The sequence below is a fragment of the Cricetulus griseus genome, chromosome 7 (genome assembly GCF_003668045.3).
Source record: "Cricetulus griseus strain 17A/GY chromosome 7, alternate assembly CriGri-PICRH-1.0, whole genome shotgun sequence".
NCBI classification, from domain to species: Eukaryota; Metazoa; Chordata; class Mammalia; order Rodentia; family Cricetidae; genus Cricetulus; species Cricetulus griseus.
Genome location: NC_048600.1, coordinates 99143718 through 99169612, shown reverse-complemented (window position 1 = coordinate 99169612; position 25895 = coordinate 99143718). Strand labels below are relative to the sequence as shown.

Sequence of the window (25895 nt, the reverse complement as noted above, 5' to 3'; positions counted from 1 at the left end):
TTAGTGATTTCCAGACTCTGAGAGTTCACACCAGCCACCCTGACACTCTGGTGACGTCCGGTGCTAACGGACTGAGTGTGTGCTCTCCTCGTTGCCCACTCTGAAAGAACTATCGGCTCCTCTGAGCTGGGACGCCGAAGTTCTTTTTCTCAGCTGTCCGTTTTCTTCTACCAGCTTCCTTGCTCCAGGGATGTAGATTTTCTGGGAGCAGAATGGGTCCAGCAGGCGTGTAACATCAGTTCGGGTGAGACCTCCACGGGATGTTGCCAGGTAAGGTGTGCTTGCCTGCCCATCATAGGACACAGATGGTATCTAGCAGGCTGAGAGGCCACATGCTGGGACTGGGGGGGAGGGGCTCTGTACTTGAATGATTACAGAGATACTACTGGTGGCATTTCCCCCCATCTCTGAGGAAAATCAAGCACCATGAGGTGACATTTAGCACGTGACCCTGTCTGAAAGGCATGCCTCAGGCCCTGGAGCTTCAAGAATCTAAGTTCAGGCTGATGTATGGCCAACCCTACTCTCATAGCACTCTAAGGCTCAGGTAGTCTCATACAATCTCCAGAAGCCAACAGAGAGGGATACCCCTGTTCCCAGGAGTAGTGGGTAGCTCCCTTTGCAGGTGGAAGGCCAAGAACCCCAAGTAAGCACAGATACCCCCAATCCCAGCAAAGAAAGGCCCTCCCTGTGCCAGAGACCTCAGCTGGCCCCTGAGTAAAATCAGAGTATATTTCAAAAGCCTTTAGATAACTCATGAGCCCTCCACCTCTATCCCACCCAGGGCATGTCGAGAGATGCCAGGTAACAGTGGACTTGGCTCCTGAAGCCAAAATTAACTTCATAGATAATTGTATTTTTTTTTTCCTTGTCTTGGCCTTAGCTGCATGTCAGAAGATAGACGCTCTCCAACCACATACATGCATGTAGACATACACACACACATACACCTTCTGAAATACCTTCCCATGTTTCTTGGCAGTGCCAGCCACCCTCAGAAGTTAATACTGGATTGACATGGTCCTGGGGCTGTCAAGGATACAGCAGTTACGTCATCCATCCGTCCAGTTCTCCACAGTCCCAACTCCTGAATGATACTGTAAGGATGACTCTCGGGTCAAGGAGAAGCTCTGCGAGTAGAGGAACTCATTGGCAGCGTTCAGGTGCGGTGAGGGTGGCTTCCTCTCACACACTGCCGGGAGGCCACGCTCTCTAGGGAAGGACGCAGAGGGCCCCCGCTCTCGGACCTGAGACTGGGACAGCTGATTGTACACACTGAAGTGGGCATTTCCGGGTGGCTGGGCACTCTGGGCTGAGATGGTGGGCAGCCGAGGCATCATCGTGGCGGTGGTGAAGTGCGTGGGGAAGGGTTGGTAAGGCACAGTCTCCATGGTTTGAACACTGTAACTGGTGTACGGCGATACCGACGTCCACATGTTACAGCTCAGTGGGGGCGGGGGCAAGTCATCCACGGCAGACACCCCCGCAATCTCAGGCCCTGAACCGGAGTACATACAAGCCTCTCTGGGGGTCACCTCACTGCAATAGGAAGGGCTCAGCATCTGCTGGTCGTAGGGAGGGGGTGAACGGAAATAGTGATCGTCTCCCACCGAAGAGGGAGTTTCCAGATATGATCGCTTGCAGGGTAAGTCCAGGTGGCGGGCACTGTCTGCTGGAAGACAAAGAAGTGCTTAAGAAGGGGCGTTCCCAGCAGCCCAGGGCCGGGTGCACCCACCCACCCCCACATGCCAGGACAGTCTGCCCTTTTCACTCAGCACCCGCCTTGGCCCCATGGTGCCTGGTACTCCCAGAACCATTGGAATCAGCTGCAGCTTTTATAAAGTGGCAATGTCCAAGAAGCGGTCAGATTATGGACCCTCGTCAAAGGCCACAGGGGACACCACATTACTGGACACTGAGGGATGCGCTACCTCAGGCAACACAAAGCTCTGATCCCTTGCCAGCCTGACTCTGGGGATACTAAGAGGCCCTTATGCACACTGCCATTCTCCGCTAGCCCAGCCTTGGCCCAGGAAAGTGGAGGCAAGTGCCAGGCAGAACCAGGCCCAGAGACCACATCTGTCAGAACTAGCCAACAAATTAAGGTCACGATGTTACTGCCTCAGCCCTCAGTGCCTGTGGAGAGCCTCAGGAAGGGGGCGGTGGGCCAAAGAGCTTGTAGGCAAGTTCTTGCTGTTTTAACCCTACTGTGTTCAAAGAAGACATGTCTGCGGCTGTCCCGGCAATCCCAATCTAACAGTCTTCACAAAGCTGCTGCACTAGTGACAAGGGGAAAGGCTGAATGTGCAGGCTACTTTGATACCCTCTGGAAAGATGCCATCAGCCACCACAAACCACATCTCTGCATCTTCCACACCCGCACCAACTGTGTGGGCTCAGCCCTCTGGAATGAGATGTCTGCCCACCACCCCAGGGAGAACTGAGGCTTGAGGGCTGGGACAGCAGCCCTCTCCCCTGTGCTTGCTTCTCTAGGGATCTGTGTATAACAGAGCTGGGCAGTGCCCCTAGCCCCTCTGCAGATTAGTTCCTGGCTGCCAGGGGTACTTACTCCTCTTTCTCCTGCATTAAATTCCTGTGATTGGCAGGTGACCCAGTCACTCTGGGTCAGGAAGGAGCAAAGGGTCAGACAGGTGATATAGGCTTTAAGGCCGTCAGTATGTACCACAATTAATTTTGTTGCTGTTTTATGAAAGCAGCTATGGGCCAAGTACGGGTATAGCTTTAATTATGGATACTAAGATATGACTATTATATAATAACATGAAAAGCCTATCTTTTTTAAATGTAGAGTTATCAGGCCTAAAGACACAAAGACCATTTCTGACCTCCAGAGGACTTGCATTGAGGACACTTGGCACTCTGCTAAGCTCATCTCCAGGAGTGGGCCAACTGAATGTTCTGGATTATAAGCAAAAGTCCCCGAACTCGCTTCCAATAGAATTTTGGGAACCTACGAAGGTCCCTTGGCAAGGTAACACTAGCCATGCCTGCATCTGTTTGTGGAAAACAGGGCTGGCAGCAGAGCCTGGATGTGCTGGTTCCCAGGCCAGTGCTGTAAAGAAGCCAAGTGCCCAGCCACTCATTTCAGTTTCCAAGAAGCCTGTGTGCTTCATTAAGGGCTGAGTGGGTATTGTGGGTCCTCCCTGCTCTGCGGCTGAGACTACCAATAATCCAGTTTCCTTCTAGGCAGAGCCGAGCAGGAGGAACCCCATCCAGACTCCCAAACCAATACCTGGGGCTCTGGCCAGCATACTTGGGACACCAAGAACTGTCTGAGGATTCCCAAGGCCACACAAAAGTGAGCACCAACATGCCTGCCCCTGGAAAGGTGGCTCAGGCTTGGCCCAGCCCTCAGGCACACTCCAGAACCCTACCTCTACGCTTCAGGCAGTGGTAGAAGAGGCTGGAGTCCCTCTGAGCTGGGAAGGTGTTGAGGGGCAGGTCCTGGGGCTCTGCAGCAGCAAACTGCATGTGGGCCCCATTCTCATACTGGTAGTGCTGCAGGGCCTGGTGTGCGCTGTGCAGGGGGCTGACATCGGGCTTAGCCGAGAGCTGGCTGGAGACGAGCCTCTGCCTCATGATGCTTTTGGAGATCACCGGATACTCCTTGCTGGAGGAGCAGGGAGAGAGTGAAGATGCTTTGAAGGTTCCGGGCTCTTCCCGTCCCACCCCTGGCCAGGGCAGCCCCACCTCTGCAACCGGGCCACACGCAGGTCACTGTCGTCACTGCCCCGGAATCCCTTGGCAAAGGGGTTGTTCTCAATTTTCAGCTGTGTAATCTGTCAGAAAAGGACACACGGAGTCACTGGGAGGAGAGAAGAAGGCTGGCTTGGTAGCCCTCCTCTCCCAACCCAGGCCTAATGAGAGTGTAAGCCCTGCCTGGAGAAGCTGCACCCCAGCCCTAAGCCAGCTAAGAGTCCAGGACCAACTGGGTTTTCCTTGACCTGGCTGCTCCCTGGGAGCTTGTCCCAGGCTCTCTGCTCTATTTGTTTCAACCCTTCTGGTGCTTTATCCTGAGTCCTGTGACAGCTTCCTGAGTGTGTCAACCCCATACAGATTCTGAGGGACTGCAAATCTGCCTTGGTCATGCTTCTAAACTCCACCTCAGCCTATGACCAGGGATAAGGGAGGAGGGGGTGATTGGCACAGGGCAGAAACCAGGCTGACAGGACCCAGGTTCCTCTCCCTGCTAGCCCAGATATACCTACAGGAAGATTCTAAAAGAGAAGATCCCAACCCTCAAACCCCAAGGCAGACTCCATGCCTCTAGTTTTCAATTGCTGGCCATGGCTCTGCCCTCTCCAGGGCTCCTCAGTTTAACTCCCTGGCTGTTTCCCAATCTATCTGTACTACTTGTCGTGCCCTGCACCTCAGGGGCAGCAGGCAGATTAGCTGGTGTTTTAGTGCGGGTTGTGGTTATCATACCTTGTGGTTCTGATAGGAGGTCACAGAGATGAAGGAGGTCTCTGGGAACACATGGGTGCAAAAGGCTGTGTTTTTGGAGCCAAAAGCATTATTCTCATCTGCCTTAACAATGTGCAGTCGTGGCTGGTACTTATGCATGGAGTTGAGGATGATCTGTGGAGAGAAGGTCTTGATCTGAGCCCCAGGCTCTGCCCCTCCCTGAGAGCCTAGGACCCAGACTTAAACCAGGAAATGTCTCAAAGCTCCCAGGTAAAGGAACTGGGGTCCCACAGCCTCGCCTAGCCTCTATGTTCTAGGGGCACCTTATCCCAGCTTTTGTGGTGTGGAGTCATTTCACTGTGACCATCAAGAGCCTGGGGAAAGCAGAAGTCTGTACAGCTGAGCGAGTTGTCTGAGCTGTAGGCAGGAAGCCAGGATGCTGCTGACTCGCTGACCTTATGTCTCTCACCTTCTCTAGACCTCACCTGTGAGATCCTAATACACAGCCTACTCCCTCCCCTCAACCTACAGGTGCCCTGCCTTTCCTGGGACTGCCCACTTGTAAGTGCTCAGCCACTCCCTCTCACATCTGTCAACAACTGTGGTAAGGGTTGGCAGGACAGGAGAGAGAGAAGCTGAGGGAAATGTCCTGCTCTAGCTTGGGGCATGACGGAAGACCAGCTAGCTGCTTGCTGCCCTCCGAGCTGTTCAAGGCAGTTCCTAGCCTGAGGTGTACTCATCCCATGACAAGCAAAGTTCCTGAACTGATGCCTGGGTCTGCAGGAGACCTTGAGCACTCAAGAGCAACTGGCTTGGGGACAGCGGTCAGCCAAGCTGACTGAAGCTTAGGGAAGAGCCCAAGATGCTTGGTCACCAGAGCCCAGGCAGAAACACACAGTAGTTAACTGCCCCAAACCTGCTTCATATGGCTGTGCCCCCACGGTAGCGGCTACATCAGGTGCCATTAAAATGCATTTTTTATCGTTGACATTTGCCAGACGCCCTCCCATTGGAGGCCGGACCAGGAATTTGGGGCATTTTATCAGCACTGCTGCATCTGTTAACCCTTTGCTTTCTATCTCAGCTGCTGGCCCTCAACTCTTCCCCTCCAAAAGCTTTCCCCTGGCTAGGGGGTGCCCCTTCCAGGTTAGGCTTGCTGCTGCCTCTGTGGAATGAAATGTTTAACCCTTGGGTGGCCACAGTGCCAAGCAAAAAGGCTCTTTCCTGGAAAGCCTTGCTGAATTCTGAGTCCTTCCAAACCTGGAGGACTGGTACAGGCCAGGGGCTAGCTCGAGGCTTTTGCCTGCTCTAGGCTCTGAAGTTCACCTAGGTGGCTCTGGCAAGCCTTTCTGTCTTGTCCAGCAGCTGTTACCCTCTTGGGGGTAAGTTCAGAGCTTCCTGGTGGCCCTGGACTACTGAGCTCAAAAAAATGAGGCAGAAGAACGCACCCTTTCCTAGCAGCCACGAATGTCCTCAAATGGTAAAGCTGGTCCTTATGGAGCACCTCAAGACTCTGTGAGGGATTCTGTCACCCTGTACAAGTCAACAAGGCACAGGTACTGGGGTGGGGGGGGTGACTTTGTTCCCTAAAGCCAGCAAGTGACTTCCTGGGAGGCAGCCTTGGAGGAGCACTGGGTTCTCACCTCAGCAGGGTAGTTCCTACAGCTCTCCCATTCTCCCACAGCTAGTCCTGTCTTCTCTCCCTTCTGCAAGGACCTGAGCCTGTACAGAACCTCCCAGATCTGAAGCTTCTCACTCTGCCTTGCTCATGCCATATGCCTTCCTAATTCTCCTTGACTCTTCAAACTACAACCTCACCCAGGGCTGGAATTGGGGGCTCACTTCCCAATACCACTAAAATGAGCAAACTTCCCCAAAGAAAGGGTCCTATCTTTCATCCTTTTGCACCCCAGGCTTCTTGGCTGAGTGTGTGCAGAGCTGGGCCAGGCCCACAAACCTCTAGATTTTATTTTGCTCACCACAGACAAGTTAATCTTGGAATTTTTTTCCAGTCAGAATTTGAAAATGAACATGTCTACAATACAGTCTTTCTACAGGAATTCACATGCTACAGCTCCCCCAAACGCTGGCTGGGCCCCAGTCTCTCTGGTTTTCCTATGCTGGCATCACAAAGGCAGGGCAGACAGAACCCCAAACCACAGCCATTGTGTCCAACCCTTAGGGACAGGCTGCAGCAGCCACTAAGTATCCATGAGTACAGTCTCTTCCACCCAATCCATAAAAGTCTTCTGTTCAGAAGACCAGCACTTCAGCCTACGAGACAGTGTTCCTGATGACTTGGATGAGAGACTTCCAAATACACCTTCCAGGGGACAGAAACTGCTGGATCTGCAAAACCAGGTAGAAACTACTAGAGCATTAGTTCTCAACCTGGGTGTCACCTAAGACCACCCGAAAACACAGATATTAACATTGTGATTCACAACAGTAGCAAAACTACAGTCATAAAGTAGCAACAAAAATAACTGTATGGTTGTGCAGTCACCCCAACCAGGAGGAACTGTATTAAAGGGTCACAGCATTAGGACAGCTGAGAACCACTGCACTAGAGGATACAATTTGAGCCACAGAGAAGCCTCGCTGCGCTCTCTCCACCAGCTCTAAGTCCTGAGCAAGCTCAGCTCCAGACACTGGAGTCCCCATCTTTTGAAGCAGAGCCCTCGACCAGGAGGTCTCAAACACCCTTCAAGCTCTTATCAATCTGGAACCTATCTAGAGGGACCCCCACCCATCAAACCAGTGCACATGTACATCTGAACCCCAGTTCTGCCAGCCTGAGAGAATCTGAAAGCAACTGAGTGATTCATACACCTGGCTTCAGTCAGAAGTTCCTCAGGCACCATGTTCAACTAATTTGCCAGAGTCCCACTTTCATATCTGTTATCGAGTGGTACGGGCCAAATGGGCTAGCCATGTCAACCACCCTCCTACATGACTATCCCATCATCATCATTGTTCTACAGAAATGGGATTCATTATGTTCTGGCCACAACTCAGAAGCCTGTTCTATTTTAACAACTGCAACAGCGCCAAACATCCATCGCAAGAGTTTACCATGGCGTGCTTTGTGACTGAGGTCGAGATTTATCCCCATTGGAATCCAAAAACTTGAGAACCTGGAATGGCGGAGTGCAGAGGGTGCTCTGAACCAGCCCCTAGATTTGCAATGAGGAACAGAAGGCCTGGAGTGGAAACACGACTCGCCCAAGGAGACACAGCTGGATGAAGACAGGCAGCCCAGCAGATTCCAGATGGCCTTGGGAAAAGCACAGCCTGCTCTTGATGAACTTCCTGACTAATAAGGTGTCTGCTCGACTCTGTAAGGGACATGGACCCCAGGCGCATCTGTTCGGAGACTAGTCACATAACAGCAGGTTGAAGCACATTCTGTCACACAGGAAATGGATTTACCCAGCATCCTGCACTTACTAAAATTACTCCCTGCCCAGATTAGGACACGGATAGGATCTGCAGCAGAGTGGATGTAGCAGTTTATACCTGTGATCCCGGGACCCCAAGAGATCAGGTCCAGCCTGGGCTGTAGAATGAAATACTGTCAAAAAAGAAAGGGAAGAGAAATAGGAGGGTGGAAGAGAGAAATTAAAAGGACTCAGGCAGACCTTCAGCTCATTCAGGAAGCCTTGGCCCTCACTCCCATGACAGCAACCTGGGATTCTCACACAGAGCCAGGAATCTTTTTGCTTTCTCTCACAGCAACAGCAATGACAGTCAAGGGTCAGGAGATGGTAGCCTTCGTGCCAGGCCCCGGGCTAGGTATTTTACTTACATCATAATTAATCTTAGCAATGTCTTTACAAAGTCAACATCATTGCCATCCTCACTTTAGCAGACCATGGACTGAGCGTCAGAAGACATTTGGACAACATCAGACAGCAATCTGAGGCTGAGGCAGAATCAGGACATCCTCCTTAGCTGCACTTCCTTCTACCTACAGAGGAGGGGTGGCCTGATGAGGAGCCCTGAGGTACTACAGGTGGCAGTGGGGGAGGGGAGGGGACAATATGACATGCTTGGCACTCTATCAGTCAGGAAATGGGGATGACAAAGAGGGAAAGGAGACATAGGTCTATGGGGGGACAGCAGCCCCTGGCACAGGAAGGACCACCTGTCTAAACACCACCCCATTCTGCGGGTTCATTACTCGTGTGGTGTCTACCAGCGCCCACTGGCTTTCCAGGCATCCGGACACACTGTGAGACATACCATCACCATCACTCAAGTGGTGAGAAAATATGGTGGAAGAAGTCTGTGTTTACCGTGGTGACACCTGAGACGATGCCACACAAGAATGTGTAGAGCCTTAGGGAGGGCACCTGAATGCGCTCTGGAGGACAAGGAGGTGACAGCAAAACAAAGGCATTCCTCACAATCTTCCCAAAGCCAGTTTATAATTTAAAGGAATGACAGTAGAAACACCAGTTTCTTTTTCAGCTCCACATGCTGTTCCGACGATTCATATGAAACACACATGCAACTCGCCAAGAAAGCTGAAGAAAAAAAAAAGGCAAGCCAAGGGGACAAGCCCTGCCAAACTCTAAATGTATTTAACTGCAGAGACTTCTTGAGCAACTGGCACATGAATAAACAAATTCACATGGGGACCAAGAGTGCAGAAGGCTTCTCACCCCAGGGAAAGACAATCCATCCCCCCTACCCCCCGGTGTTGAAACAGCCAGGTAGCTCTCTCAAAAGAAAATTCAGAATTGACACTGACCTTCAAATGCTAGCATAGTTCTAAAAACATCCCTATTTTATACTGAAAAATAAATCCAGGGCTGGCAAGGTGGCTTAGTGGTTAAAGACATCGACTGCTGAGCCTGACCACTCGAGTCTGGTCATTAGAGCCCACATATTGGCTAGAACGTGTGTGCCCCCCCCCCGCCCCCCGAAGCTGAGGCAGAAGGATCATAAGTTTGAGGACAACCTGGGCTACACAGAAAGACTCTGAAAAGTACTGAAGGGAAGTCCCCTCATAAAGAAGAAATGATTGAGGTCTTTCCAGACCTATAAAGGAAGAAAGGATAAATTCAATCAAAAACTTCTGCCAGGGAAAACCACCACCGCCGTGGGCCTGATCAAGTGACAAACTGGCCAACGCATTAGACAGGACCTAAATCTCTCACATTTATAAAAGCTCCTAAAATTGATGAGCTCAAAAATCTCAGAGGAAAGTGGGAGAAGAATCACATGGGTTCTGTGTAACAGCAGATCTGTGTAAAAGATGCCCAAGGAGAAGGGAAGGAGATGTAAATTAAAACAAAAATTGGTACCTGTAGTTTGTCTCTCAAACTGGCAGGAATCTAACAAGCTGGGGTTGGGGAATGACTCGTCAGTACAAACATGAGGACCCAAGTTTGATCCCCTGTACACATGTCAAAGGCCAGGCGGCATGGTGGTACATGCTTGTAACCTCCAAGCTGAGGAAGTGAGAGACAGGACAGTCCCTTAGGTTGGCTGCCCAACATACCCAGGTCAGTGAGCTCCTTTCTCAGAAGAGAAGGCAGGTGGAGCTCTGAGCAACAATACTCAAGGCTGACCTCTGACCCCCACATGCATGTGCACATGGGCACAAATACGGCAAATGAACATGTCCGTACACACCACATACATATACACACAAAAACAAGAGACTAGTCCAGAAAGTCTGCCCTCCCGCCCTGCTGGAAGGCCACAATGGGTACACACATCTATAGACTCCTCTGAGAATAGGAAGGTAATTGTCTTCAAAATTCTCAAATTGTGAACAGGTCATTTACTACACATTTGACACCAATTCAAAATTAAAAGAATGAAAAGTAGCCAGGTGTGGTAGCACACGCCTTCAATCTCACACTTGGGAGACAGGCAAGCATATCTCTCTGAGTGTGAGGTCAACCTGATCTACATAACAAGTTCCAGGCTAGCCAGGGCTAATATAGTGAGACCCTGTCTTAGAAAACAAAAAGTAAAAATCAGCCTGGGATGGTGCCAATACCTATAATCCTAGTACTCAGGAAACGGAGGCAGAAGTTCAAGTCTAGCCTGAGCTACCACATCTCAAGAAACAAAAACTAGTCTACAAGAGCGAGTTCCAGGACAGCCTCTAAAGCCACAGAGAGACCCTGTCTCAAAACAAAACAAAACTAGTAACAAAACAAAGTGGAACCAGGCAGTGGTATCACACGTCTTTAATCCCAGCACTTAGGAGGCAGAGGCAGATCTTTGTGATTTCAAGGCCAGCCTGGTCTACAAAGAGAGTTCCAGGAAAAGCTACACAGAGAAACCCTACTTCAAAAACACAAAAACAAAAAAATCCCATCCAAAACCAACAACAAAAAACGAACCAAAGTGGTTCACAGAACCACAGAAAAGTAGAGCACCAGAGGAAGGGGCAGCTCTCTCTAAACGAAGGCTCATCAGGATACGTTTTGTTGTTCACAGATCAAGTGAACAAGGTGTTGGTTTGGTCTACCTGTGCCAAACAATGTCGAAAGTAGTAACAGTGGTTAACTACATCACAGCAAAAACACTTTGATTTAGTCGGTGACAAATGTCCTGTGTGTGTTTATGCATATGTGTGCATGTGGAGGCCAGAGATCACCTTCCAGTGTGGTCCTCGTACGCTCTACACCTTACTTTTGGACACAGGCTCTCTGACTGAACCTGGGTTCATTAATTCTGGTAACTAGGCAGTGAGCTCCAGGGGTCCACCTGTCTCTATACCCATAGCACTGGCAGCAACAGATACATGCCGCTGTGTGGGGCCTGTTGACATGAGTCCTGTGGATCTATCTCAGGTCCTCAGGCTTATGGGGACCAATTGAGCCATCCCCCCAGTCTCCTTGGTGACTTATTTTTAAATCCAAGTGACTGCATTTCTAATTCAAAAATCAACTGTATAGATACAAGTACTCAGACACAACTTTGTAAGTACAGGGATGAAAAGGGCTACCTGCTCTGAGGGCAAAGAGAACCTGTGCTTCCTCCCCAGAGGGCCTGTACATGAACTCAGGACCAAGGATAAGGAGTGAGTGAAGGCGAATGGGATGGGAAAACCACCCCACACCAAGAGGGTGGCAGGATGTCAGGCAGGCAAGGTGCTGTACAGGATTGCCATCTGAGCCAAAATGCCACCATCATCATGAGCTCAGCTATGCCTCCTTACAGAAGATGCCAGCTGTTGTTGACTGTTGGGTCATGGGACCCTCACCAGAGTATGCAGCTACTCCCCCCAGCCAGTTGTAAGGAATTCTGCCCTAATTACATATGGTCTCAAGGGAGAGGTGTTATCTATGAGCAGCAAATGGAGAAACCATTGTCCATATTGGATAAAGATTTTCCAGCGTAGCCTCTGGGCGGGGAGGGGCACCCACACTCCTGTCAATAACCCCATATCTATGCTCTGTGAATAAACCAATAAACTCACTCACTATCCCTCAGGGTGAACTTTGATGGAATCCTACCTTGGTATGCCATTGGGATGTTGGGAAGGGGGAAAGACATTACTGATGCTCCCTGTCCCCAGCGTATCCTATGTCTTGTTAAGAAATTCACATGAATCTCTATGAGTTTGAGGCCAGCCTGGTCTACAGAGCGAGTTCCAGGATGGCCAGGGCTATACAGAGAAACCCTGTCTCAAAACAATCCTAAGATGAGGGTTGTTAACTCAGTCCTTCCCAGTCAGATTCACTCTGTGAGATGGCCCTTTCCCCTCTGCCAGCCGGAAGCAGCCGAGAGGTCTGGCATGCGTAAGTATGCACAGCCTACTGCACACAACACATCTCCTTCCCACTTCCAGACTGCCAGAAAAGACCTTCGTGCCAGCCCCTGCGGATCCACTCCAGCCCTACTTGACTTCTAGAAGCCCAAGTATTGCTAGAAGACCAGAAGAGAAAAGAGGGGACACACCTTATTTCCATCATGTGGCCACCTAACACAGGGTCCTACTGGAGGGGTGGGGGTAGGAAGGAAGTAGCAAGAGATGATGGACAGTCAGTTTTGCAGCAGCAGCTGAAGTTGTGCCATGCTGAGGTAGTGACTGCCCTGCTTCACTTCCATGATCCTCTCTGCTCCTGCAGTCTGTCCCTCCTCCAGGTCATACCCTGCATCTGCCCTGCCCTCCTGAGCCTCCTTATCCACTGTTTTTACTAGAAATTTCCTTGTAGGCATTTGCTGCAAAGCCCCACAAGTTGAGGCTGGAGAGATGGCTTAGCAATTAATATAGCCCTTATTGCCCTTGCAGAAGACCTGGGTCCAATCCCAGCACCCACATAGCAGCTTATAAGAATTTGTATCTCTAGTTCCAGATAATCTAATGCCCTTTTCTGACCTCCTCTGGAACCAGGCATGCACACAAAACACTCACATACATTATATTTTTTTTAAGAAATTTTGTTTAACTCTACAGGTTTTCCAGTCAGGACTCAACCCTGACTTTGGGAGCATTTAGCCATGTGGTCTGAGAGAAGTTCCTGCTCTAGGTCCCATCTGTCATGAAAGACTGGCTGCCAAGCCCAAACCCTCATACCTTACCCCCTTTCCTGGTCCTCACAAAATTAAAATGTCAGGCTGAGGTCAGGGGTAGAATGCTTGCCTGCCATGTACAAAGTCCTGCATCCCATCTGAGGAGGAGGAGGAGGAAGAGAAGGTGAGGAAAGAAGAGGGGTGAAGAGGAGGAGGGAAAGAAAAGAAGAGTGGGGGAGAGAAGACACCAAAAGAGCATTCATGGAGACAAAGAGCCTAAATAAAATGGAGAATCCAAATGGCCCCTGTACTCCTCCTACACTCACAACTCCCTTCCTGCTTTTGTGAACAGTAGACACATGGCTGGTTGGCCACTTCTGAAGTTAGGAGATGGGGTGGGTTGCCTTGGAAGATGTCAAAGCTAGGGTCCTCTAAGCCCATGAGGAGGACCCCGGGGTGATTCATACCATTGGAACTAGCTGTAGCCCTCTCTGAGATGGAACAGTCCCATCTCACCCCTCAGCTGGTCCTTTTCCAGGGAAAGGTTCCAGCCATTTGGGTGATATAGTGGAGAAAGGTCACCACTGGGTAGCAGCTTCTAGAGCTCCTCAGACGCTCTGAGACTCCCAGACTCATGTCCATTGGGCTGGGGAAAATTCCTTCAAGTCTGGAAGCTTTCAGTTCGTGGGGGTGGGTTATACAGAAGGAAGGGTATATTTGAGGCAAATTCTTAGTACAAATGGCTTTTTCCCGGGCTCCTGGACTGAGAAGCCAAGAAGGGCAACTTCTTCCCTTCAAGCTCCCAACTGCCTCTAGCATAAGAGTGGGAAGCAAGCCTGAGTACCACAGCCCTTGTCTACATGGTCACAGGCTGCCCCTCTGCAGGGTTACTACCAATGCCTAAGAGAAGACAGAGCCCGGGGTCCAGAAACACAGGTTGAGGGGCTACAAGAGCCTGGGACTAAAAGGCAGAGAGGTGTGGGTTCAAGTATCTGCCCTCTTTACCCCTAGGCTCCAGAGTCACTCTCGCCTCCTTGGGTCTAACAATGTAAGGGAGTGTTGTGGGCAATAAATGCCAATTGCCAAGTACAGGACATAAAGAGGGGGACAGATAACCTTCATCCCATCCCTCAGGGGTAAAAGCTGAGGTAAAATCTCTATTGCTAAAGAGATGAGCCCCAGATAGGCAGGGCCAGTGAAGCCAAGGTACCCACAGCCTTACAACCTGCACAGCAGTCCCCACTGGCCAAACTTAAGAACACATGTAGGGTTACAGAACATGAGGAGCCACCAAGGACGGGGGATGGGCTGAGAAAACAGTATTTTCTCCTTCTAAAGAAGAGCCAGCTTTCCAAACCTGGGTACCCTCTCCTCTCATCATCTGCTGGGCCAGAGAAGTAGGGCTGTCTTAGGAAGCACCTTGCAGCTGGGAGCCATGGTAACAGGCAGGTGCACCCAGGATCCCATCCAAACCCTTAATTTCAAGGTACTTTCAGCTGCCCATCCTGCCAATGCTGCACGAGCCTGCAGGGTTAGAGGATCCTGTCTACACTCCCTGCTAGCATCAAAGGCCCGCCATCATCTTATAAGCCTGATATCACAGTCCAGCCAAGCAGACAAACTCCAGCGCAGGAGTCATGTGGGCAGAGACCTGGCCAGGATTTGCTCTGGGAGTTGACGCTTGGCTGGGAAACCCAGCATAGAGACTTGTAAAGCAGGGAAAGTTAATTTGGTGAATTCAGTACTCTAGGTGTGCATTTACATGACCAATGACCAAGAAGAAAGCTGAACCCATACAGAAACTGAAACCAGGAGCTGCTTCCTGTCAATCAGGATGAAGCACTTCTGGTATTTTCCAAGAGGGACTTTTCTTCTCTGTATCCTGACTTGTACACAGCTCCCCAGAGACTGAGCTGTGCAAGAGGCCTGTGCCCTTGTTCCCCCATCCACCTTTGTGTTAGGTGGGAAGCACTGCAAACACCTAGCGGCCTCCATGCCCTGGGGTTCCCCCACACCCCTACACTACCAGAGAATCACAGGAATCCACGGAGGCAGGGGCTGAAGCCCTGGAAGATGATACCAGGCTTCTGTTTGCAGAACATTTGAGCTAAAGATTTCCACATAAAAAGCTCCTTTCTGTGGGCCTGCCAGGGCCAGATGGGGAAAGAATGAGCCTGGGAAGCTGGGATTAGGGTGTCTGCAGGCAGCACTACCATTACTCCTACTGTCCCCGTCACTGTCCTGACCTATGAACCAGAGCCCATGCAGCCAGGCAGAGGCTAAGCAAGGAGCCAGAGATGACCCTCCCCTTCCAGAGGTCAGAAGGACAGAACACTCAGAGAGGCTTCAGAATTCACATCTGTAGAGTCTATCAGGAATAGGTTTTAGAAAACCAAACCTGAGAGATTTGGTCTGTCATCCCCATCATCTTCATCGCCACCACACCACCCCCCCCATGGTCATCGTCACCAGTGTGGTCATCATCAGCACTATCCCCGTTTTCATCATCATCACCATCATCATCATCTCCATGGTCATACTCGTCATGCACTTAGCTCTTCTCTGTAAGGTATTTCCTGCATATGCTCTCATCTAGGCCCCAATACCAGGAAAAGCACCCCATTCTCTATACAAGGAAACTAAGACTCAAAAAGGCTGAGACAGACAGGTGCCCAGCGTCACCAGCTAGTGAGAAGAGGGCTACACACAGCTGGTCTGCAGGATCAGAGGCCCAACAAAAAGTGAACTATCTCCATCCTCAAACCCATAAGGCCCAGCCCCTACTGCCGCTCTCTCTCTCCCAAGACCAGCCAGCCCATCCCTGTTCTTACATGGCCAAAGGGGTCCAGGTGGTTGTTTGTCAGCTTCAGCTTCTGGAAAGAGACCAGCTGCCGCATCCAGTGGGCCCCGGTGGCAGGCGAGTCTGGGTGGACGTAAAGTCTCCCTGGCATGGCCGGCTCAGCCTTCCCCGCAACCATCCTACCAACAAAGCAGAGCAGTTGAGTTCCCTGGGGTCTGGTGAAGCCTAACTCCTCATTCCCTCTGAGAGCAAACCAAGGCCCAGAGGAACACTAGTTGTTTTAATAGCCAAGGCTGATGCAGTGGGGAGTGGAGCAGAGCAGAGAGGAGGAGTCAGCACTTCCCAGCTCCTCACTCTACTGCAGTAGGAGGGAGATAAGGCAGGCACATTGACTACAAAGACTGGGACTGTTTATAAGATATTTCAGCGAGGGTCAGGCACTTCTGTGTATTTTATTTATTAGTTTTATTTATTTAACTCCTGAGCTACTGCGTTGTTGTTCCCCCACACACACAGCCCTTATATATTTTTACTTTTTCAATGTTACAAATGTGTCAGCTGGAACTTCTCAAAAGCCCTAAACAACTTTCCAGAGCCTGTTCTGAGTTCTAACCTAGCTTTTGCTTCTATGACCTCTGCCGCCATAGAGCCCAGGGTCCCAGTCAGATGTTCTAGGGACAAGGACAGTGCCAAGATGTGGTACTCACTTGGCTCTCCAATCTGCCCACCTCTCCCCCAGGGCCTTTGGGGTCCTACTATCTGACCTGAGGCAACAGACCCCCTCAGTCTGAGAGGATCAGACTCTAAAGCCAGACAGAGAAACATGAAAGCTCCAAACCAAGTAATATCACTAAATTATTAAAGTTTCTCAAGAAAAAACGGTCCCCATTCTCTACCTCAGTAAGGCATTAGCAGTGCCTGAATCCATCAGGTATTAGCACTTTTCCTGCCAGATAGTACCAGACTGTCCATGACTGGGAGGAACTAGGGCCGGGCTGTCAAGGTCCAGCAAAGCCTGCATACCTGCCATTGGTGGTGTGGTGCTGAAAACAACCCTGCCCAGGTGCAGGCAGTTTAGTATCTGACCCAGGTGGTGCTAGGCAAGTGGTCTACACCCAGGCTCACCAGCAAAGTGAATCTGGGCAGTAACTGGCTGGAATCAGGAGTAGAAAGAACAGCTGAGGAAAGATAGGCCCTGGGCCTCTTACCATTTGTTGTCACAGAACTTGTAGCGGTGGTCATCAGCAGGGACAATGTCGATGAGCAGGATGTACTTGGTCTTGGGGTTCATGCCTGTGACTTTTACCTTGTAGCTGGGGAACATCCTCCTGAGGGGTCGAGGGTTGAGGTGACACAGCAGGAGAAAGGGGACAGTAAATGTAAGAGCAGACACAGAGCCCTTTTAGCCAAGGATCATGACCCTTTTCTCTCTTGTCCTCACTGTACCACAGGGCAGAGCTGCCCAAACTACACCAGACCCCACCAGCTGTCGATCTACATCCAGAAAGACAACAATGTATGCCTTTTCCCAAATTTCCCACCCCAGAAATCCCCCAAGATTAGGACCCAGTAGCTGTGAGTCACAGAAGTATAGAGACCCTGGTCTGGATAGTGACAGGGCATTGCAGTAGCAATCTGGCTGCCTTAAATTGTCCCCAGCCCTTTGCCAGCCTACATACAGCTAAAGTTCTAAGGTGACATCACAGGGTACTAGTGCAGCTGACCTGGAAGCCACTGTCAGCTGCTCCCATAAGCAATGAGATACCTTTCTCATAGGAAAGAGAACTCGGGGAAGAGACTGCGAAGCCTGGTTCTTCCTGTGTATGCTGCAGGGGAATTTCTCATGGAGGATGCTTCACCGAGGCCATACATAGGCATAGGAATCCAGGAAGTCAGTGGAGAAGCCTCATGGGCGAAAACATGGAAGCTGAAATCAGCCTGCCATGGATCGCAGCCAGGCCCACCACTAACCAGCTAAGCTTCAGGCCACCTGCCTGGATCTCCCGTGCCTCGGTTTCCCTACCTCTCAAGTGAGGATAACATTACTATTTCCTCCAGCCCATGCTCTGGTCCACCTCCCACAAGCCAGTGGTATGGCTATTTCTATGAAAATGGACCCAACAAAAATGAGTCTCCCAGTTCCTGTAGCCCATGATGAAACTGTCCAGGACCCTAATAGAACATTGAGAAGAGCTTCCCTAGGGCCCTCAGCACCTACATACAGACCTGCAAGAGCACAGATCCCTCTGCTCCTACTTAACCAGAGCAGGGCAGACAGAACAGCTACAACCCCCCTCCCCAAACAGGTGCCTCCAGTCCCTCCCCAGTTGACTCCACAAATGAGGGCTGGAGATGGAGCCTGGGTGTAGACGGCTTGCCTAGCACCATCTGGGTCAGATAACAAACGACATTATACAAGTCACGTTTAAAATCAGCTTGGCCATTCATCCTGACCTACGATTCCAGGGCTCAGGGAGCCTGAGGCAGGAGGACTTCTGGTTAAGAGGCCAATCTACACACTAAAACCTTCTCAAAAAAAGAAAAAACTCAGCAGGGCGGTAGCGGTGCACACCTTTAACCCAGCACTCCTGAGGCAGAGGCAGGTGGATGTCTGAGGCCAGCCTGGTCTACAGAGTGAGTTCCAGGACAAACAGGGCTACACCGAGAAACCATGTCTCAAAAAGCAAAAACAAAAAACCCGAATCACTAAGGGGTTTCCCGGAGGAAAAGCAGGGTCCAAACCAGACTGAAGCCATAGAGATGTGGGAGCCTCAACCCACCCTCCACTGTGGTACTGAGAATCAAGTCAACACCAGGAAGCCATTCACTAAGCCAGAGAACCTCACAAGAAACTGCCCTGAACACCTCAAACAGATTGGACACGCCCCACCTCCATTTTGTCCTCAGTACTAGCTTACCTGGATAGGGTAGGACTTCCTGAAAGAATAAAGGTCTCCACAAGCTGGTCGACCTTACAGCAAACTGGGACCCTGAGCAGAATTGTTCTGGGAAGAGTTGATCCCCCCCACCCCCCAGGACCTGCCTAGCCTGCCCCATGCACCTCTCCAGCTACAGGGAAGACAGGTACACACACTGCAGAGAGAGGGCGGCCATGGCGCCTGTGCATGAGCATATGGGGCAAGTGCGCATGCGTGCCTGTATGCGTGCCTGGAGGGCGGACAGGGTGGGGGGAGCAGTTCTAGCTGCAAGTCTAGGGACTTATAAACCGTGTGGAAGAATTTGTCTCAGATGTCAATTGAAAGCATTTTCAAATATCCACCCCACCCCCTCTCCAAGGATGGGGGGAAGTCAAAGAACTCAGGAACCCAACCCAGCCTCCTCCTTCGAACCAGCCCCCTGCCTGGCATAGGGGCACAGCTGCAGTGGATGCCAGCCTGTTTCCTGGCCGGGTCTCACTCCTGGTGGGTTTAAAGCTAAAAGAGGAGGGTAGCAGCTGCCTTGCCTCTCCCTCCCTGGGGGAAGGCCAAGAACCCTGTCCCCTCCAGGCCACCATTTCCTAACTGTGACAGAAACAGCAACAAAATGGGGCAGCCCTGGCTGTGTTGGGCTAGCTGAGCCCAGGTAGTCAGTCGCTGCAGGTGGCAACAGCAGAGGACAGTCATAGCCTCCTTCCAGGGCCAGGGCCCACATACAAGGGCCAGGAAGAAATGCCTGTTTGCCACTACAACAGTGTGAATAGCCTGGAAGGAGAGGGGACTGAGGGGCCCTGCCCTTGCCATGTGCCTCAGAGGCTCAAAGAGCCAGACAGACACTGAGTGCTCCTCAGAAATCCCTGAGATTCTTGCACCTTGCCTCCCAAGGATTAGGGCCAAGGTCTTCCCCCTTCCAGGGGCCACTTTGGGGAAGTCTTGGGGCACAATGGTATAGGGAAAGAGAGTACCTCCTGGTCTCTGCCACCAGGTCCCTCACAAGCTGGGAGGGCAGCCAGGATATCTGGTGTGGGCCCTCTGCAGCAGGATAAACTGCCCACTCAGAATCAGATGGCCAGGTCTAAGCCAGGCTTGTTGAAGGCATGCTTCAGGGACCTTCAGACCACACTGTGGGGGCCCCAAGCGCTGCCACCCACCCCATGCCCAACACCCAGTTGTCTGTGGAGGGTGGAAGGGAGGCTGCACGGAAAGGTGAGGTATAGCACCCCCAACCGCATAGACATCTGCCCTTGATTTGGGAAAGAGCTATGCTGGAACCCATAGGCCCAAATTGCAGGGCTGTTCATCGGGTGAGCAGGCCTCCTCGCAGAGGCCAGGCTGAGTTTGGGGGCTGTGACTTCCTCAGCACTCTACTGGCAAAGGAAAGGTCCTCCTAATGAAACACACAAAACGATCCTGTGAGCTATAAGTTATTTCTGATTTACGACATTAAACGTACCTGAAAACCAACACCCTACAGTGGCGTGGGGGGAGGGGGGACTCAGGGCTGGAAGGGCGGAGCAGGAGGGGAGGTTGTCACTTTGGCTGTCGCGACCCGCGCCCTTCCGCGCCCTTCGCACGTGCCCTCGGCGCCTTCTCTCTCCCCACCACCCCGGGTCCCCGCTCCCGCGCTGTCCCTAGACGGCTACCGCGGCCAGCACGCGCGGAAGCGGCTCCGCCAGGGGAATAAACACGCCGGCCGCCTGGCCGCCCGCCGGGAGCAGATGAAAGCCGGGACCTCCCCTCTGATCAGCAGCCGGCTCTGAAAGGGTACCGGACCCGAGCCTTTATCTGCTTCGTACTCGGAAATGGCTTTAGAATGAGCTGCTAGGATAAGCTTCCTCTGTGTGCAGGCCCGAGTTTGGGGGATGTTGTGCTTTTGGCCACAAATCTGTAAATGTGAACTCCCCGGGAGAGGACGCATCGGGATGGCTGGGCTCCTGGGTCTTATAGTTGTCAAATGTAAGGCGCCTAATTAGGGCACTCTCCCCCATCCCGGGGACAGGGAGGAAATCAAGATCTTGGAACCCCACCAGATTCTTCCTACCTAGCTGAACCCCCAAACCCAACCCACCGCAGCCCCTTACTTCCCTGAGGGTGGATGACTGAAGCAGCTCCACGTGCCTTCCCTTAAATGCAGGCATTAAAACCGCCGGAGTCGGCGATAAGTGTGGAAAGTGGTTTTCAGGGTGGCAGCGGTGGTGACCCGGAGGGCACGCAGGAGGAATGGTGGGGACTGGGGAGGTTCTCCCTTATCTGAATGGTGGTTACACCCTGGGTTCATGTTTTTTTGGGGGGGTGTTTTGTTTTGTTTTTAATTCTATAGGGCTATAAACTTAAGATACGGCCGCATTCTCTTGCAGAAACAGTCCACTTCAAAGAAGAAATCTACATTTAAATGACGGTACACACACACACACACACACACACACACACACACACACACACACACACACACACACCTTAGAATCCTGAAGGGAAACAAAATGCAAAATGACCTGCAGGGGAAAGGCAGGGATCACTGGAAAGCCCGCCCATCATTTTATCCTTCAAATCTTGCAGTCTTGTTGGTAAGGGGTGGGCAGCAACCAAAGGTGGTGGGTCGGGGTGAGGGTTGCCTACATTCTGGCCAGACCTTTTGGAGCCAAATATTTCTGAAACCAGGGACAGAGAGAGAGAGAGAGAGAGAGAGAGAGAGAGAGAGAGAGAGAGAGAGAGAGAGAGAGAGAGAGAGAGAGAGAGAGTTTCTAATATACCCAAAGCCTTTAAGACATATTTTCCCTGAGGGGAGGGTGTGTGGAATGGATGCTGTTTGGGGAGGTCAGTTGCTTTGCTCGGACTTTTTTTTTTTTTTTTAAGGCACTTCCTTCTGATAGACTTTTGCTTTCAGAAAATACTTTAAGAAGAGATCAAAGCACTCTCTCCCCAACCCACTTTCCCAGTGTCTTCAACCCTTACTTCTCTTATCATCCACGCCACTGGGCTCTGACGCTCTGTATACAGAGCAAGGGCAATTGGCTTTGAAGCCCAGGATTAAGCTGGGCCAAATCCTTGCCTCAGAATAACAAACAATACAGGTTCAACAGGAGTTCTCATCGGTAGTTCATTTTTCAAACGCAAATTCACTGTCACTAACACAAGCAACATTGAACTCAACAGGCTATGAAGGCTGATAGTGGAGATTTATCTGGTGGCAAAACCATGACCTAGGAGAAGGGCAGTCAGATGGGTAGGAAATGTTCATTTTTGGAAAGTTTATATTTAAATTTTTGTGGAGCTCACTTTTATCTGTGTTTGGGAGGGGAAAAATGCAGTTTCTCACATGTATCAAGCTTGGAAGGGATATGAAGCCAAGAGAGAAATCTATTCTTTGCCATTACCAACATGAGCACTCTGGGCTGAGAGGAATTTCGACTCACGAGGGAGGATTTGGCTCTCTGTGATAGCTGCCACGGGGGGGGGGGGGTTTGAGCGTTTTTGTCACAGGCACTATCCAATGAAGCTGATTGTCTTTTTCCTTTGGCCTTCAGATTTTCTAGGACCCAATGGGCAGGAGAAACCCTGAAGTCAAGCGGTCTTGAGAACATTTTGCTTCCCTTCTCCAGGGCCCCATCCTTCCCAGGCAGTTATGCCCCTGAGCAGCCAGAGTCGCTAGGACCAAACAAACCCACACTTTACAGGGCATCAGTAAAAAAGAAAAGACGACAAGAAAAAAAAGCCATCAAGGAGATTTTTACATCTTGGAATCTGTGGACCAGGCCATCTGTTGAGAAATGAGCATTGTCCCAGGAAGGGTACTGGTGGTAGACTTGCAGAGTTTGAGAAACACCGACCGGGTGGAGTGTCACAGGTCCACACAGAGCAGACTGCATCCAGAGACTGCCTGGGCACAATGAGCCAGTCAATGAAGGTGCTCTCTGAAGACAGTGGGGTTCTGGCAGGGTAGCTCAATGTTTTAGCAGCATGCTTAGCATGTGCAAGAAGGGGTGGATCATAACTTCCTCACCCCCAAAAAAAAAGATAGTAGGAAGGTTTGCAGGAAGAAATGAGGTCTATGAGATCTGAAGTGAAAGTAGATGAGGCTAGTGAGGTTTTTTCCAATTAGATTTGGTATAACTTTCCACCAGAGAAATGAGAGGATGTGAGGACCACATAATTGACCAGCATCCTCACAGTCATTTTTAAGCTATCACAACCACCTCGAAAGCCCACCCTTAAGTAGAATCACTAGGATAGAGCCCAGGCTTTTGACTCAGAGGCAGCCTCTGCAGTGTGGATTTAAGGACTTCTCTTGGGAGTAGGGAAGAAGGAGCATCCACACAGGTATAGAAAGCTCACTCATTGAAAACAAATTAATATATTCAGAAAACATGCCCATCATATATTTCCAAGAGGCTAAAATCTACAAATATAAAGTTTGGGGTGTTCTTTCTTTTTTTTTTTCTTCCCTCCATGTCAGCAGGCACAAGAGAACAACACCCCTTTCTCCACACCTGTAAAGCACCTGATGTTTTACCAGCGCCTTTCACAGGAGTCCCTGGTTTGAGTCCCAGAGTCAGGAAGGACAGCGGGTATACATACAGGTACCATTTTCAAACACCTGGCACCAAGCAGCCACGGGAGGGTAGTCACTCGCCCAAGTGCACCCAGGTGGGAAGAGGTAAGGCCCCTTTCTCTATTCAACCAGGACACCCTCTGCCAAGAACACTCCTCTTCTCCATCCCCCAAATGCAGCAAAATCAGGGCCCTAAAACCAACCTTCCTTTTCCCCTGATAAGCCCTGGATGACCACACCATCTTTTTGACTGAGACAAGAGGGTGGCCAAGTGTCCATATTTCCATCTCCAACAATATCGTGAAGCTCTCTGGCTTCACGATGCCTGCCTGGGAGCCTACAGGAAGGACCCCAGCATCCATGCACTGCACACAGCGCCCCACTGACTTTTGTTCCTTTTGAAATGAAACTCTGCCGCATGCTTTATGGACAGCTGAATGAAGCCGGACCTTTTCTCTGGTTGGTGAAGTGGAAGCAGGTAGAGACCCAGATGGCCCTTGTCTGAGGGCTGTCCAGATGGAAACAGGGTAAGAGAACACCCCTCCCACTGCAGGCCGACTCCACATCCCTGGCCCCAGCTGGCTTACCATCTTATTTCTCCAAACAACAATGTCCAGGCTCATCACCAGCGAAATGGACATTTTCTCACCTAATTTGTTCCCAGAGACCAAAACCAAGTGTATGCATGCAGAAGGGCAGAGTATCCACGACACCTTCCTCAACTCTAAGTTTTCAGTGTCTGTCGCTGTCTCCTTCACTTGCCAGCTGCTCTAGTGGGCCACTCCCGTCCTATACCAGACAGCCCACCACAGCCAATGTCTGCTTTACACACTCACAGGCATGTGATCTCTCCAGAACACACACACACACACACACACACACACACACACACACACACACACACGCACTGCTCTGTGTCTCTTTTCACCCTCTCTCCCACAGACACCAGTGCATTTTAAAGATGTTTCCACTTTATAAATCACCCTTCCCTGGCAGCCACCGGAGAGCTAGGGAGGCTCCCCAGCAACACACGGAACCTGTGGTGCCTTCCCCTAGGCTGAAGAGAGTGTTGCCCTAGGATAAGTAACTTGGGGTTCATGCTGCTCCCAAAAAGTTAGAGGACTGAGAAGCACAAGCTTCTCCCTTGGGTCACCTGGAAGTTCCTAGGCAGATCAGGCCAGAGAAAATCCCCTGAGGGCCAGGCATCCCTGCAGGTGGCCTCCCGGGGTGGCTGCCCTTGTTTGCATGTCATCAGCATAATGCTGTCCCCTGTTAAGGGTCCTTCCGACCTCTGGGTCCCGCTGGCTGCTGTAGAATGTGGACCTCAGTGGCTGATAAATTTCCCGCTGCCCCCAGACCAGGCACCCGCGGACTGTAGAGTCCTCTCCTTGCGGGACCTCCAGGCCGACACATCCTCCTGGCTCCCACCTGCGGCCCTCCCCACGTAACTCTCCCCGGCTGACCTGCCGGCCTTGGTGATGATCATCTCGGTGCCAGCTTCGTGGAACTTCTTCCACAGCTCCTTCTCGTGCAGCCCCACCTTGATGTTCTCGATGGTCTGGGGATGGGAGGGAGGAGAACTGGTCTGCCTGGCTGGCCCACAGCTGGGCTCCACGCGGAGCCTGCATAGAGTAGAGCGCAGACCGACGAAGCGTGCAGAACATGCCAGCCCCAGAGCCCACTCCTCGAGATTTCGTTTCACAAAATTATTTTTGAACCATTGGAGAATTTGAAGCTTTGAATTCAGAAATTCAAACTCCCTCCATTTGGGCTTCACCTACAATGATCCTATAAGGGACACACAGTGACCATGCCGCCGGAGTAGACGACACTCCAGCTGGCCTGAGCCACCGCCTGTGGTTGGATCGAGGGACACCGAGAAAGCTCGGGGGATGCGGGTTGTGATGATGTGCAGGGTGGCGGCTCTAAAGCCTTCTCGGTGACAATTCTGTGGCCTTCCTGTCTGTCCTGCTACCTGGTTTTTACCCTTGTAGGGTCCTCTGAGCTGGACATTGGTTTGAGCTCCTCCCTCGAATCAGGAATCACCTTTCCAAGGCACAGTCAGCCCTAAAGGTTCAAGGTGGAGAAGGACCCTCCCTCGAAAGCAGGGAGCATGAGCCATGCCCAGCGGAGAACCAAAGGGCTGATAGTCTCTGACCTCAGGAGTCCTGCCTACCACCCATGGGAGGACCAGCACAGACAGACAGTTCGACGCCCCTACCTGTTCCGCGGCGGTAGCAGCAACGTCGGGTCCCTGGCCCGGGGGACTGCCGAGAGCTGCTCCGCTAAGGCCAGGAGCAGCCAGCGTGGGCTCGGGGACGTTGGTGGAGTTGGTGGTGCTGGCCTCCCCGAGCCCTGGGCCCGGGGCCCGGAAGGCCTCCTCGCTCTCCGACAGGCCCTTATCCTGCAGCATCTCCTGCGGGCACAGCACACGCCAAGTTACTCAGCCAGATCTACACCGGCCAGAGGCCCCGCGGCCCTGTGGAGCTGAGCCCCGGGGGCTTCTAGTGGGTGCCCCGGCACATGTGGACCCCGCCCCCTTCTGAGCTGGGGGAGGGAGCAAGCGGGAGGGCAGGACCCTAGCCTCCTCCCTTCAGGTTCTGGACTTGGGAGGGTCTACATGCAGTTTAAGATCTGCCTGCCCCCAAGATTTGGGGCTGTATGATGAGTAGGTCTTAAGGAAGGACCGCCTTCCCGCATA

General features: G+C 51.5%; 1 protein-coding gene across 3 annotated transcripts; it reads right to left on the bottom strand.

The window, feature by feature from the left end:
* Window positions 1–929: 929 nt before the first annotated feature.
* Tbx4 (T-box transcription factor 4) lies at window positions 930–25607 on the bottom strand. Of its 3 annotated transcripts, none has more exons than XM_035448052.1 (8): window positions 25416–25607; window positions 24658–24752; window positions 16918–17037; window positions 15741–15888; window positions 4447–4599; window positions 3712–3800; window positions 3396–3631; window positions 930–1672 (listed from the first exon to the last, which is right to left on the bottom strand). In XM_035448052.1, exons 1-8 carry the CDS (start codon window positions 25605–25607, stop codon window positions 1053–1055), a joined length of 1653 nt encoding a protein of 550 aa, XP_035303943.1. In that variant the 3' UTR covers window positions 930–1052. The 3 variants fall into 3 exon arrangements, with proteins under 3 accessions (XP_035303943.1, XP_035303944.1, XP_035303942.1); XM_035448053.1 differs by having other exon boundaries at window positions 930–1669; XM_035448051.1 differs by having other exon boundaries at window positions 930–1669; window positions 24658–24779; window positions 25425–25607.
* Window positions 25608–25895: the final 288 nt, after the last annotated feature.